General features: G+C 37.4%; 2 protein-coding genes across 7 annotated transcripts in view; one reads left to right on the top strand and one right to left on the bottom strand.

Annotated features, from left to right (window-relative positions):
- Nucleotides 1-10,533, top strand: part of CDC37L1 (cell division cycle 37 like 1) — a 37,231-nt gene extending 26,698 nt beyond the window's left edge. The window contains exons 7-8 of one of the 4 annotated variants that reach the window (XM_025051477.1): nucleotides 4,724-4,790; nucleotides 10,344-10,533. In XM_025051477.1, the coding sequence (XP_024907245.1) occupies nucleotides 4,724-4,790; nucleotides 10,344-10,354 (78 nt within the window). In that variant the 3' untranslated portion in view covers nucleotides 10,355-10,533. Of the gene's footprint in view, nucleotides 1-4,723; nucleotides 5,096-5,290; nucleotides 5,979-6,116; nucleotides 6,597-10,343 lie in introns of those variants that run through there. The other 3 variants (XM_015594462.2, XM_015594461.2, XM_025051476.1) reach the window with 3 other exon arrangements.
- Nucleotides 1-15,542, bottom strand: part of AK3 (adenylate kinase 3) — a 20,417-nt gene that overhangs the window by 4,619 nt on the left and 256 nt on the right. Inside the window, exons 1-4 of one of the 3 annotated variants that reach the window (XM_006918382.3) lie at nucleotides 15,249-15,533; nucleotides 5,111-5,230; nucleotides 3,928-4,100; nucleotides 2,753-2,871 (exon numbers count right to left, since the gene is read on the bottom strand). In XM_006918382.3, coding sequence (XP_006918444.1) covers nucleotides 2,753-2,871; nucleotides 3,928-4,100; nucleotides 5,111-5,230; nucleotides 15,249-15,399 — 563 coding nt within the window. In that variant the 5' untranslated portion in view covers nucleotides 15,400-15,533. Of the gene's footprint in view, nucleotides 1-2,752; nucleotides 2,872-3,927; nucleotides 4,101-5,110; nucleotides 5,231-15,248; nucleotides 15,537-15,542 lie in introns of those variants that run through there. The other 2 variants (XM_006918383.3, XM_025051479.1) reach the window with 2 other exon arrangements.

The following is a 15,542-nucleotide window of genomic DNA, read 5'->3' as shown; positions in this document are numbered from 1 at the left end:
CCTAGCGGCTCCCCTGTTTTGTAACACTTTGTAACTGCCGGTACCCCATAGCAACCCCATCCCCCCCCCCCTTTTGTAATGCAATGTAAGTACCGGCAACCATAGCGACTCCCGTGCATAGTGACGGTCTGAGGACATATTAACCAATCAGCCTATGCCAAAAAGGGTCTATACAAGGAATGGTGCAACTGAGCTCCCGGCCAGATCTTCGGAGCGCTAGCTCTTCTGGAACTGTCGGCATAATAAACCCGAGTTCTCCAACTCTCCAGGTGCTGCTTGGTTTCTTGCCAGTCTAATTTTGGATCTTTTCTACAACAAAAGGGGTCAAATATGTGGTGTTTAGTAAGAAATCTAAATATGGGTGGTGAATACACAGTGCAATATATATATGCCTTCCTGTTGAATTGTACACCTGAAAATTACTGTATTTCGTTAACCAATGTCACAATAAAAAATAAAATTCTAACGTAAAAAATAGATGAAATTAGTCTCTTGAAATCAGAATTAAAAATTTAACAAAATTTTTAAACCATTAAAAAAAAAAAGCAATAGTAACTATCACTAGGATTATTGCAAATACCACTTTGAGTTTTTGGTTAAGTCCAGCCCTAGCTCTATGTGTGGGAGTTTGGAAGGAAAAAGCTTCAGAAAATGGTAAGAGGTAGCAAGTGCCAGAAGCCTAGAAAAACGAGGGTATCTCCTAAGATAGGGACCTGGGTCATTCATTTCATCTCTGCAGCCTTCCCCAACTTCCCACTTTTTGATAGAATCAATCCCTGCTTCCACTGCATTCAGTGATTACCTTTATTAATAGCCTTGCAGTGTTGTTATCAGCCCGACAATGTGGTCACCCTTCTTCTGGCTAATTTTAAGTGAAAAACAAACTCCTTTTTGGGAAACAACTTCTTCACCATGAGAAACTGGGTCCACGAGATTTGGGTGGAGCTGTCCCTACTTCTCAGCTTCGAGAATGGACATGAGCTAATCAGTGCCAACTCCAGGACTTCTGCTGACAAAGAGGCTCTCTTTTCTGCTGGGTTAGCTAAACTGGTCAGGTAAGCTGGAGTGCTGAGAGGCTCACACACTAAGAGCCCACCTAAGACTGAAGCCAATACAGGAAAATGGAGCTGAGAGTGATGAGGCATGGTAACACTGATTGAACACCTGGACCCAGCTTCTACTTTTGGACTTCTTAGTTACATGACCAATAAATTTCCCTTTTGCTTAGACTAATGTGAATTAGGTTCCTGATTGATTTAAGTGCATTATATGATAACTATTGTTTACCCAGCTCTCTGCCTCATTCACAGATAGGTGAGTTTCTTGGGGTTTGGCAGGGACTGGGTCTAATAATCTGTGTGGACCAGGGGCCTAGCATAGTGTCAACAGAGTAATAGCTAACAGTGATTTAATAGTGCCAGGGCTGTTGTAAGTCTTTACATGGATTCTCTCACTTAATTTCCTTAATAACCATATAAGTAGGTACTATTTAATATTGCTCTGATTTTACAAATGAAAACTTTGTGGCACAGAGGTTGAATACCTTGCCCAGGGTCACGGTGCTGGCAATCTGCAGAACCAGGCTCATTATACCAATCACAAAATTATAGTAACAGCTACTGCAGAAAGTGAATCATCAACTCTCTTAAAATTTTACCCTCCAGAAACAACTATTAAAACAGTTTGCAGACAATTGCTTTAGATTTCACTGCACACTTACCCTATTACAGTAACAATAGCTGATAATTATAAAGTGCTTACTATGTCAGAAACAATTAGAGTTACACATATTAATTCTGTTCTTCAACTCTCTACTCTTACCTCCATTTTATAGAGGAGAAGGCCGAGTTAATAAATGGTGAGCTGGGATTTGAACTTAGGCAGTTTGGCTCCAGAGTCTGTGCTCTAACTGCAACACTGTACTGTGCTGACACTGAATCATCATTCAGTAAGTGAATGAATTAAAAGGGGTTGCGATCAATCCTCTGTGAGGAGAAGGAAAGGAAACTGGATTGTTTCTTAGTCTAAGTCAAATATTAATTCAGTATAGATCCCATATTTGTTGTGTAGTATGAGTTCTCTGAAGAGCAGACCAAACTATGTTAGAACATAAGCTTTTAATGATTATTAGATAAATAAATGATCTGAGGATTGGTTGTCATTTGAGTCTTATATGCTATATAGTATCCTCCACTGGCACAGGTAGTGGGTATTATTAGGTTTGCCTCCCAGACATTCATTCCAGCCCTCTCTTCACCAGACAGCAGAGTCTGGGTGAGATTGACCCACTCCCAGCTTCAGGTGTGGACTAATCAGTTACTCCTTCCCATCCCAGTGACTAGTTCAGGAATGGGCAGTAACCTAGGCTTTAAATGGCCAGTGCAGGGCATTCCCTGACCACACTGGCTGTTCAAGTGGGTTCAATCTGCATGATGCTCGGGGCTTTTGTTCAATGGGGGAAAAGTGACCCTTCATGAAAGAGCTGTTTCTGGCAGCTATCTACAGGAAGCCTAAGGACAAAGACAACACAAAGTTGACAGAATGGCAAAAACTCTAGTCAGACCTAGGGGCGACTGATGCCCGACCTATCTTCCGGACTTCTCTGTTGCACTAATAAATTTCCTTTATTATAAACCAATTTGAATGGGATCTTCTGGTATTTAAGCATTTTGGCTGTAAATAACAGATACTCAAAAAAACTGCCTTTAGTGCTTCATCCTGCAAGAGAAGTTCTGAAAAGCGACAGACTCACTGGTAGTATTTCAGGACAGGCTCTGTTTCAGTTTCATAAGCCTTCAGTCTTTTGACAACCGTCTCTGGTCTATCATCCTCACGCTGAATAAGAGGCTCTCCGGTCAGATCGTCAATGCCCTAAACAGGAATTAAAACAGGCTGGTATCAAACATCTTATTTTTGAAGGATGTGTTTATGAGCAGTTACATGATTTTTAGACAGACATCATCTCTACGCAAGCACCAAACACACAAATGGGCTTTTTAAACAAACAGAATCGAATCCAAACCCAGAGCATTGCAATGTAGAGCCCCATAAGACCCCAGGATCACTTCCACAGTGTCAGTCTTCTGCTTCTTAGAGTACAAGATTTTCTAAGCGGCCTCTAAATAATTTCATATTATGGATGAAAAAGGGGTTCTATGGAAAGTAACCTCACTGATCATAAATTCCTAACTGGACAGGTGATGGTGGGTACTAACTTCTTTAGTAAAAGGTTTATCTTTGCTTGAATCAAGTCCTGTCCATTGTTTCTGTTCATCTAGGTTAACACACCTTTCAAGTATCTCTTTTCAGAGCCCTCATGAGTATAACCACTGTCAAGAAAGCACACAATCTTGTTAACTATCCTATAATCCAATCCCTGACTTACTTTCTCTTACCTTCATGTAATCTTCTTTATGTTCCTTCTTTAATTCAAAATGCATAAGAGAAGCTGCAAACTGCTATTCTAGGAGGCATTCTTCTCATTCTGTTAAGATTTTGCTTCCAGGCATATCCTCTGTTTGGCTCAAATGAATTTTTATAGTAATTCTCTACAGGTTTGGACATAAACTTATGTTGACAACATGTGTACAAAAAGAGTCAGCTACAGACTAGGACTCTCAACTGCAAGCCCTAAGTAAACCAAGGTGTCCCTAATCTCTATTGCCCCAACTCCTAACATACTCCCTGGCACAGAAGGAAATCAGTAAATGCTTTTGAAGGAATGACAAACCCCTATTATTCCTGGGGACGCCTTTACTAACAAGCTGAGTAGACTAGCGAAGTTGACTATACCAAGTAACCTGAGATTATTCCCTCAGAAGTTTCGATCAGGCAGGATTTCCAAGGGCATAAAACTTGTCTGTGAGGGCAAGAGGACTCAGAGACAGTGTGCTATGTGGAAGACCATGTCATACCACGACTACTCACCACAGTTTTGGGAGGGTTGAACTCCATGTTGTAGACTCGGCCACTGGCTGGATGAATCCAGCGCGCAGTAAGGCGCTGCTTAATGACTTCGAAGGGCACATTCAAGTTAATCACTGTGTCTATCTGATAATTTCTATCCAGGGCTTCTGCCTGAGGAAGTGTCCTTGGAAAACCTTTACAAATTAAAAAAAAAAAAAAAAAATGAAAGAAAGGAAGGATTGGAAGGTAGGGAAAAAGAGAGAGAAGAAGAAAGAGAATTAATGTTGAGCAATCTGAACAAAAGCAGGCAGGCTGATCACAGCTGCAAGGCAACTGTGATAATTTTGTGTGTCATGACATGAATGGAATTTCATGTGTCATCTTGACTGGGCCACGGGGTGCCCAGATATTTGTTCAACATTTTGGGTGTGTCTGTGAGGGTGTTTTTGGATGAATTTAACATTTAAATCAGTAGGCTGAGTACAGCAGATGGTTCTCCCTAATGTGAGTGGGCTTCATCTAATCCATCAAAGGCCCGGAGAGAACAAAAGGGCTGACCCGCACCGCCCCCCCCGCCCCGAATAAAGAGGCTGTTCCTCCCACCAGACTGCCTTGGAGCTGGGACATGGGCTTTTTCCTGCATTAGACTCAAACTGAAACGTTAGCTCTTCCTGGGTCTCAAATCTATTGGCCTTTAGACTACACCATCTGCTCTCCTGGATCTCCAGGTTAGCAACTCACCCTGAAGATCCTGGGACTTTTTAGCCTCCATAACATGTGAGCCTATTCCTTACAATGAATATTTCTCTCTCTTTAGAAACTAAAAATCAATTGGTCCTCAAGGATTCCACCACACCTCTGTCTGGCAAAAGATTCCAGCGATTGTAAGTCACCCTCTAGCCTTCCCTCTCTCTCTTTTTTTTTTTCTGTGGTAAGCCACCCTCCCGATAAAATATTCTCAAAGGAGGGGGAAGAACTAAAGTCACATCTGAAGGAGCTTAGAAATCATGCAGTCCACTTCCCTCCTTCCATTTGGATAAAGAAGTGGACACAGAGATGACTGGCCCAAGGTCTCAGGTGGTCAGTGGCAGAATGTAGGCTCTTTGCCCACCATTTGTGATATTTGTCTGTAGCCCATGAAATGCTCACTCTCCTGCCAACACATTATTTTAGGCAGCTGAAATGCTCACAACACTTCACTTACCATCCAATAGCCAGCTATATTGGGTGAGATTTTTCAGCTCATGAAAGGCCAGCCGAGTCATGACATCATCTGGGATGAGCTTCCCTTGTTCAATGAAAGTCTTGGCTAACACACCAATTTCTACCACAGAATGAGGGGGAAAAGCAAATCAGCAAGTACATCTGTTTTATCCCATTCCAGGTTTCCAGAAAGTGGTTGCCCAAAGACCTCTGGAGAGCACACTAATATGAAAATGTGCATTGACTTTTGTGATAAAAACAGAGGTTACAAAATAATCAATGCCTATTTCAAATTTTTTATTATGTAAAATATATAAATGTAAATGTACAGACAGAAAAAATAATGGAAAGCTATAGACAAATACGTTAATAGTAGCCATCTCTCTGCATGATAGAATTATGTGATTTTATTTACATATTTGCACTTTTCTGTACTTTTAAATAAGAATTTGAAATAGCCATTATTATTAAGTGGCTCAGTTTAAGTGCTATAGAGACTTTCTAATCTTCTAAAATAGATGCTGCTGTTACAGCTCAATTTTTGACCAGATTAGCACTGTGATATTATATTTTTATTAATAAAAAACTCTGAGAAAGAATTTATGAACAACTCAAAAATATCATCCATAACTATGTCATTCTTATGCAACAGTATTTTAATTTCCTCATCATCTCTTACCAAGCTACATACATTCAGAATTGTAATGCCATTGTAATCTCTGTATATATAATTTTGTGTTCTTTTCTTACTTAGCATTATTTTGTAAATATTTTTCAGTGACTTTATATAGTCATTTTTGGTAAACTATATAATACTCCATCAGCATACATCTAATCTGATATATAAAATATACTTTATCACAACAGTACTGGTGGACATTTAAATTATTTAAACTAGAATTGGTTTTTCTCTATTGCTGCTTTTAAAAATCTAATACTCTTTTCTTCTTTCTTTCTTTTTTTTTTTTTTTTGTCTTCTGAATTACTTCTGATGGATAAATTCCCAGGAGTTAGATTAAAGGGGCAAAGTATATGACTGTTTTCATAATTCTTGACATGAATTACCATATTGACTTTGGAGTAGATTCTAAATTGTCAAGCTTATAAAACTTTAACTGCCTAAAAACTGGATGCCATTTGACAGGTGTGCTGCTAGGGTTTATAGACCATATGTAGAAGAGAGGGCCTGAGTTCCAAGAGATAGCACTAAGGACTCACTAAAATAACCTGTTGGGAAGGTCCACATACTTAATATGTGTGCACCTCTCTGTCCCCAGGCTTTTGACCACTGCTCTGGGGAAGTAGAGCTCAACCTCATCAACAGTGTATGGGGAAGAAAATGTAAAAATTTGCTCTCCTCCCAGGCCGAGTCACTAAAACTGGTATTGGTCCCTCCTTCACTTCTCAATCATCAGGCCAAGCCCTCTTCTAAACCTTCAACTACTGACAATAAATGGACTGAGATGATGAGACTAACTTAAAAAGTACCTAATTTTACCAGTATATTTTCTTAAGAACGGCATTAAGAAAATATGACCTGCTCTTGCTACTTCTGTTCAACCTTGTACCAGAAATGGTAGCCAGGGCAATTAGTCCAGAAAAAAGAAATAAAAGGCATCCAAAAAGGAAGAGTAAAATGACTTCTGTGTGCAGATGGCATAATCCTGTATATAGAAAATCCTAAGGAATCCACTAAAAACTATTAGAACTAATAATGAGTTCAGCAAAGTTATAGGGTACAATATCAATCTAAAAAAATTAGCAATGAACAATCTAAAAATGAAATTAAAAAAGCAATTCTATTTACAATTGCATCAAAAACAACAAAAAATTTTTAAATAAAATAAATAATAAAAAAAACTTTAGCAATACACTTTTCTTAAAAAGTACAAAACTGGAAATCTGAGAACTATAACATTGTTGAAAGAAATTAAAGAAGACCTAAGTAGAAAGACATCTCATATTCGTAGATTAGGAAAGTTAATAGTAAAATGGTAATACTCCTTGAAAATGCAATCCTATCAAAATCCCAGCTAATGTCTTTGCAGAAATTGACAAATAGCCAAAACAATCTTGAAAAAGAAGAACAAAGTTGGAGGACACACCTCAGAGTTCAAAACAGCAATCGAGAGTGTGTGATACTAAGGAAAGACATATAGATTAATGGAACAGAATTGAGAGTCCAGAATAACTTTACATTTATGGTCAACTGATTTTTGATAAGGACGCCAAGACAATTCAATGGAGGAAAAATATTCTTTTAAAGAAATGGTGCTGGGACAACTGAATAGACATACAAATTAATAAAGTTGGGCTTCTACCTCACACCATATACAAAAATTAACTCAATATGTATCATAGACCTAAATCTAAGAGCTAAAACTACAAAACTCTTAACTGATTTTCATTAAAATTATAAACTTTTATGCTTCAATAAACACCATTACAAAAGTGAAAAGACCATCTACTGACTAGAACATTTTTGTAAATCATATATTTGATAAGGAATTTATATCTAGAATATATAAAGAATTCTTACACCTCAACAATAAAAAGACAACCCATTTTTTAAAATGGGCAAAGGATCTCAATACAAAAAGGAGATATACAAATGGCCAATAAGCACATGAAAAAAATGTTCAAAATCATTAGTCATTAGAGAAGTAACAAATGGAAAACACAATGAGATACCACTTCACACTCACTAGAATGGCTATAAACAAAAATACAAATAACAAGTATTTGTCAAAAATTAAATTGAAACCCTCATATATTCCTGTTAGAATTTTAAATAGTGTAACCAATGTGGAAAAGTGTGGCACTTTTTCAAAAGGTTAAACAGTTACCATATGACCTAGTAATTCCACTCTTAAGTGTGCGTGTGTGTATACACACATGCACACACACACACACACACACACACACACATATACGTATACACATGTGTGTGTATATATATATATGTATATGTACATGTATATCCATATATATATATATATATACACACTCAAGAGAAATAAAAACATGTCCACACAAAAATGTCTATATGAATGTTCACAGCAATGTTATTCACAATAGTCAAAAACTGGAATGCCCAAATATCCATCAAGTGATGAATGGATAAATAAAATGTGATCTATCCACACAAAATTATATTAAGCCATAAAAATAAGTGAAATACTGATACATGTTACAAAGTGTATAAACTTTGAAAATATGCTAAGTGACAGAAGTCAGACACAAAAGACATGTATTGGTTCATTCCATTTAAAAGCAATGCTCAGAATAAGCTACAGAGACAGAGGAAGATTTATGGTTGTCTAGGGCTGGGAGCTATGGGGATAAATGGGCAGTTACTGCTAATGGCAATAGGGTTTTTTTTTTTGAAGTGATAATATGAAACACCGAACCATATACTTTAAAAGGAAAGATGAAAAATGCCCAGTAAGCAAAACAAAAAAGGTCATTTATAATCCCATCACTACTCAGAAATAATTATTGTTAAAACTGATAATATAAAAACTCCAAATATTTTAAGTTTTGTGAAAGGATATAGTCTCGGGCATAGTCTAATAATCTTTTTCACGTATCGCTAACAACTTTATGTGATAAAGTTATATATGTTTATATAAATAAACATTTGTCCACAAAAGTTTCCTGTATTGTTTCCATTGGAGTTTATTTAAAAGAAAAACATGATTCAACTCTCTATGTCAAAGTCTAAGCAGTTTATTATGTTTCCAATTTTTACTCCCTCCGAAAATTATATGCAAAGACTCTTTTCCAGCATGTTCTTTGAACATTCGGTTAATTTTTACTCCCTTGATTGCCTATAATTTAATATTGTATCTGAACAGATGCCTCACAAAAATACTATTTCCTTTTGAATTCCAAAATTAACAAATTTGGGAGCTTCCACACCTATGAAACACAACAGCTAGTTTAAAAGTTAAATATTCAAATAAGCTAATATTCTACAAAGTTAAACACAAATGAAAATAGAAACAGAAGGTTAGAGGAAAATAGGGAAGGTTAAAAACAGCTTTTAATTTTAAGGATAATAATCAGAAATTCTAAAACATAGAGATATTAATCTGAGTTATGAGAGTTTGTATTATACAAAAAGCCATTTGTAATTCTATATCTCCTCTTAAAATCTGGTCATTCTTATAACATTACCCAAACCAACTACACCTCATAACTGAGTGAGCTCTAAACAATGTGTTTGAGCAGCTATGAAGTACAAAAGAGGGCCTGACCGAACTATAAATAACAGTTGACTTTTATACGTGCCAAGAGAAAGGGCTATGGAGAATTAACCTGGTTCCCGCCAAAATTACTTTTAGCATTGTTATATAATAAAGTACATAAAACTTTAAAAACGTATCAAAAGAAAACTATCAGAAAGACAGGGAATGAGTTAAATGATAGCTTTATACACAATCAAGGGTATTAAAAATAACTTTTCTCAACTAATAAAGATTCAAGTCTACATAGTGGTTAACTCTGAGAGGGGCAAGAAGGAGGCCCCAAAAGTATTCGTTTTCTGCCTGGTGGTGCATAAATGGGCATTCATTTTATTCTTCTTCTCCCCATACATAGAAATTATAATACTTTCATGCATGGGATATTTCACAAGAATTATATTGAAAATAAAAACTACCCTCGACCATTGGTTCTCCCTCCATCACCCAGTGAAGCACCTAGAGTTCCCATCCAGGTCTATACTCCTCCCTTCCCTGCTCTGTTTCAGGATAAACTCTCTTGAAGAACTGAAAAAAGGCCTTGGGTTTAGCCTCATCTTATCTCTCCCCTAACTCCCTCCCCACCATTCCCAGCCAACCCTGAAACAATACCCCCCAGAAAGGAGTTCCATATACTCTCGATCCTCCTAGCCTTTGCAGAAGCCTCTGTCTCCTCACTGCCACCTGATCGTATTCATCTTTCAAGATATATCCATCTTAAAGGGCCCCTCATAGTGAAGTGTCGTTCAGTCTCCAAGGCAACCAAAAGTTCCTCCTCTGGACTTCCACGTCACCAACTTGTCTCTATTGTTGCACTTAATCACACTTTTGAAACTATCTGTTTATGGATAACTGTATCCCCCACCTACACCAAATCCGTATGTTGAAGCCCTAACCCCTAATATAGCTGTATTTAGAGATAGGACCTTTAAAGAGGTAATTAAGGTTAAATAAGTTCATAAAGGTAGGACTTTAATCCAATCTGACTAGTGTCTTTATAAGAGGAAGAGACACCAGGAATGTACGCAACAGTGGAAAGGCCATATGAGGACAAAGTGAGAAAGCAGCCACTTTCAAGCCAGGAAGAAGGGCCACACCAGAAATCAACTCTGCTAGCACCTGGATCTTGGACTCCTAGCCTCCAGAACTATGAGAAAATAAAATACTGTAGTTCAAGCCATCCAGTCTGTGGTATTCTGTTACGGCAGCCTGAGCAGACTAATACACATGGCCATTTTCCCACCTCCCCTCACTCCTACATTCCAACCGTGGGTACCTCCAAGTAAAATATATTTGTCTCTGTACCTCCAGTACCTAGCACACATTAGGTGTTCGATGGATCCATAGATGAATTGGATGCATGGATGAATGGATGGATGAACAGATGGAGAGATGAGCTTCTTCGACTTGCCTAGATTCTAGCCATGGAAGTTTAAAAAGCCTAACTTGTTTTGTTTTTAAAAATCTAACAAAAGCTTACTTTTTTTGAGATGATATTATCAGGTTCATCTTTTTCAAATGATCTTTAAACTATTTAAACAAACTTTAGTGCACTCCTAAAATAACAGAAAGTGGAGAAACCACCCACCTGTCCATAACTCATGAATGGATAAACAAAATGGAGTATATCCATTCAATGTAATATTATTAGGCAATAAAAAGGAATGAAGTACCAATATGTACTATAACACGGGCGAGCCTTGAAAACATTGTGCTAAAAGATGCCAGACATAAAAGACCACATATTATGAGATTCCATTTGCATGAAATGTTCAGAACAGGCAAATCAATAGAGACAAAAAGTAAATTGTTGTTGCCAGTGGCTCAGAGTAGGGTGGAGTGGGAATGGGAGTGACTGCTAAATGGATACAAGTGACTGTTTTGGGGGGTGATGAAAATGTTCTAAAATCAATTGTGATGATGATTGTATAACTCTGTGAATACACTAAAGTTCATTGAATTATAAGCCTTAAATCGGTAAATTATATGATATGTAAATTATACCTCAATAAAGTTGTTAGAAAAAAAGAAATGGGGCAATCTTTATAGAAAGCAATACTGTTAAAGGTCCAGAACAGTATGTACAGTTTGCTTTCATTTGTGTAAAAAAGAAAAAAAAAAAACAAGGAAGAATGAGCAAAAGGTTCTATGTATGGAATAGTTTTGGAAGGATCTTTTACTAAATGTTGTTTCATATTTTTTGGAATTCCAAACAATGTAAATATATTATCTACTATAAACGAAATTTTTTGCCATTATAAAAATAATTTGCTCTACTGTAAATATCATTATAACTAGGCAGACCTATCCTGTATAGGTGTAATAATAAAAGTTTGTTAGACATACAGAATCTTGGGAGCTGACAGAGGCTTTGAAGATTATCTACTTCCCCAACTTACAGATGAGAACAAATAAAATTCAAAAGGGTTAGCCATCCAGTCCAGGGTTACATCTTTGAGAAGCACTAAGCTGCAATGCCATTTCTCAAACTCTGGGCAATCATATGGCAACCTTTCTGCCATAGCTGAACGATTATTTTCTATATACTTTTCTTTAAAGTGACTCAGCTTTTTAATTTAATAAGCTATAATGTTCGTGAAATTCAAGATTTGGTGTGCTAGCTGTTTTTCAAATATACTTTGGAATGAAGTAAAAATTTTTCATTGGTTTTTAAATTTGAATTTTACTTTTGAGATAAAATTTTGTCTACCTAAAATTATCTCATGAACCTCGATTTGGGAAATGCTGCATAATGGAAAAAGTAATTTAATTGGGACACAGGGAGACCTGGGTGTTCACTCTTGTCCCCCAGTAACTGCCATACATTGTGGAGCAGGTTCTTTAACCTCTCCTGAACTCAGTTTCCTTATCTTAAATGAGAGGGCTGGATTAATGTCTAATGCTCAAACTCCAGTTTCCTGACCCCAGGGCCCAGTGGTAGAGTCTACGGTTACTCCAGGTTTGGAGCTGTCAATGGGTTGCTCATGTTGCCAGTGTCTTTATCATACCCATTGGGATGATTTTAAACTTTAGCTATGAAATACAGCCATGGATTACAAAATAACCTCATGATATGGTTGTTGCAGAGTAAACTGGCACCATCCTTCTATAACACTATTTGATAGTATCATTTTTACAGAAACTCCACACTAGGGAATTTATTCAAAGGAAATAAGCAGAGATGCTGACAAATGTTCGTGTACAGGGATAATCATAATAGTATTTGTTATTCCAAAGAGTGGTTAACAACATAAATATCTGATAACAGGAAAATGTTTTAATAGTTGTGCAATCTTGACAAAACTAAGTATCATTTTAAAGACTGCTTAATGATGTGTGAACATGCTCACAATAAGTGAGAAAAAAGGTTTCTAAGGAATAATTTAGAATATAACAAAATTGCAAATACATATAAATGCAACAGAGAAGAAAAAATATAAGAAAAAGCAGCAAATTATAATCGTCTCTAGGTGGTAAAATAGAGGATTTTAATTTTCTTTTTTATATTTTCATGACATGTTTTTCTTCATAATATTCTTATTATCAAAAAAACATTAAGTAGTATTTTTTTTATAAACGATTATACCTCTCTTTTGGCTCTGATTCTGTGGGAAATATCCACTCCATTCACAAATATTTATTAAGAATATATTCTTAGTCCTGAGATAGAAAACATCTGTAATAACAATCTCATGACACCTCCCTAAACTACATTTTCCGTTTTCCTTGTTAAACAATTGCCTGTAAATCCTCTAGTAAGAGCAGACGCCTGAGACAAATTGAATCGCGATGATCCTCTCCTCCCTGTAGCCTCTCTTTTCATGTTATGAAGCTCAAAAGAGGACAGCAAGCATGTTATGGGATGTTAAGGATAAACTAAACACAGAGTATTATTTCTAAAGTTTTTTAAAAGTTTAGTTATTGGCTTTAAATTTATTTTTTAATGTTTTGTGTTTTCACAAATTAATGTATCCTTAACTCTTCTCTGGAGGTATTCTCTACCCACACAGTTATAAGTCACTACTTAGTTATTTTTTAGAGAATCATTTAAGGATTCTTTATTCCTCTCCTCTTGGGATAAACTTACCCCAACTAGGTGCAGTACTGGAGACTGTTTATTATTACCTAAATATTTTAATATGTTGCATCAAGAACACTTAGCAAGAGAAGCAAACAATTTAACATTTTGAAGAGGTTTAATTACAAAATACTTAAATTTTTTTTTTTTAAAGATCAATGTTAGAACAGGAAAATAAAGGTAGTAATTCACCAAACCAGGGGCTGAACCAAAAAACTTTGAGAGACAATCTAAAAACACTGGGATGGTTCTTTTTTTCACTTAAATGTCACTATTTTGAAACAAACAAAGCCCTATCTAGAAATCACCTATATGCTTATCAATAGGGGATCAGTTAAATAAATCATAGTAGATTCAGTAGATACTTATACAAACATTAAAAGAATGAAATGGATGTCTATGTTTTTACGTGGAAAGATTTCCCAGATATAAAGTGAAAACACACTGGTGCAGAATACATATATAGTTAACATATTACATTTTAAAAAAGCATATACATATACATATAAATAAAACTTATACATAAATTTCTAAAAGGAAATGCATGACACTGTCCCCTTTGAAGAATGGGGCTGAGTCTGGTCATGAGAAGGGGTTTTTATTTTATGTATTTCCTCACTGTTTCCAATCCTTTTTTTTTTTTTTACCTTGTGCAGGCATTACTTCTATATTTTTTTTTAAATTTAATTTAATTTTATATTAGTTTCAGGTGTACAGCACAATGGTTAGATATTTATGTAAGTTACAAAGTGATCCCTCCTCCATTACTCTAGAACGCCCCCTGGCACTACACACGGTCATTACAATATTATTGACTATGTTCCCTATGCTGTACTCCACATACCCATGACTGTTTTGTAACTACTAATTTGTGCTTCTTAATCCCGTCGCCTTCTGCAAATTGGTACAGCCACTATGGACAACCATCAAAATATTGGTATTTATCAAAAAAAAAACAACAAAACACTACTTCGAAAAGATTTATACAACCCTATGTTCACAGCAGCGCTATTTATAACCAAGATACAGAAGCAATCTAAGTGCCTATCAATAGACGATTAGATAAAGAAGTTGTGGTACTTCTATAATTTTTTAAAAGGAGTCCCTCACCCTGCCGCTGACTTTTGGAAAACAGCTTTCTTAAGATATAATTTACATAACATGAAATCAACCCATTGTAAAGTGTAGAGTTTGTTGACTGGATTTTGTGCTGAGTTATAAAAATTTATTTGGCATGAGAAACAAAACAGTCTTTCAGTTGGACCACGCACAAGAATAGCCTTCGTGTCTTAAGAAATCTCTTGGGGTATGGAAGATCTAAGCCAACTGTGTGACTGTAACGAGGGTAAACAATGCTCGGCCTTCAGACTGCAGGGGAAAGGTCAGAACCAGAAAATCCCAGTTTACCACTCCTCCCTCAAAAAAAAAAAAAAGAAAAGGTAAAAAGAAAGAGCAAACAATTCTCTAGGCACTGGGGCACGTGGAGAATAAGCCAATTAAATGGACCCCCTAAGAACATCTGCGACTCAGGCTGGAATTGCTTCTCAAATCCAACTGATTTCCTTTCACCTTTGAACTTCAAACGTGGCCTAACTGCCTAGTCCCTTCCCCTCAAAACCTGCCTGAAGCGGTCCAAGGAGGTCAGAGGTTTCGGTGAGCAGTCAGTTGCTCAACAGCCTGAGGTCTCGTCCCTGGGAAGCGGGAAGTAGACGCTGCACCCGCATCCCTGGGACGCGCATCTTCTGCCCGGACCCTTTCGCCCGCAAATCCCAACCGGGGCAACAGCGCACTGCACCGCTCCAGCCCGGGCTCCCCACCTGTGCCCCGAAGTATGTTGTCTCGGAGCAGATCCCCGCTGGAGAGGTGCTTCAGCTCGAAGTGTTTGATGATGCGCGACGACACGGTACCCTTGCCGGAGCCGGGCGCCCCCATGATCACAGCGCGCAGTAGCCGCGCGGACGCCCCCATGGCCGCAGGGAGAGGTGCGGGAGGCGCGGACGGCGGGGCTTCGGCCTGGCTGCGCGCTCACGCCACTCCGCGGCGCGGGGCCGGCTGGCAGCACTGCGCGTAGGCGGCCGCAGAGCCCAGGCGCTCCCGGAAGTGAGGCGACA

This window comes from Pteropus alecto, unplaced genomic scaffold (assembly GCF_000325575.1).
Source record: "Pteropus alecto unplaced genomic scaffold, ASM32557v1 scaffold95, whole genome shotgun sequence".
NCBI lineage: Eukaryota > Metazoa > Chordata > Mammalia > Chiroptera > Pteropodidae > Pteropus > Pteropus alecto.
Note: the sequence above shows the minus strand (reverse complement) of the source record. Positions and strands in the feature narration are given on the sequence as shown.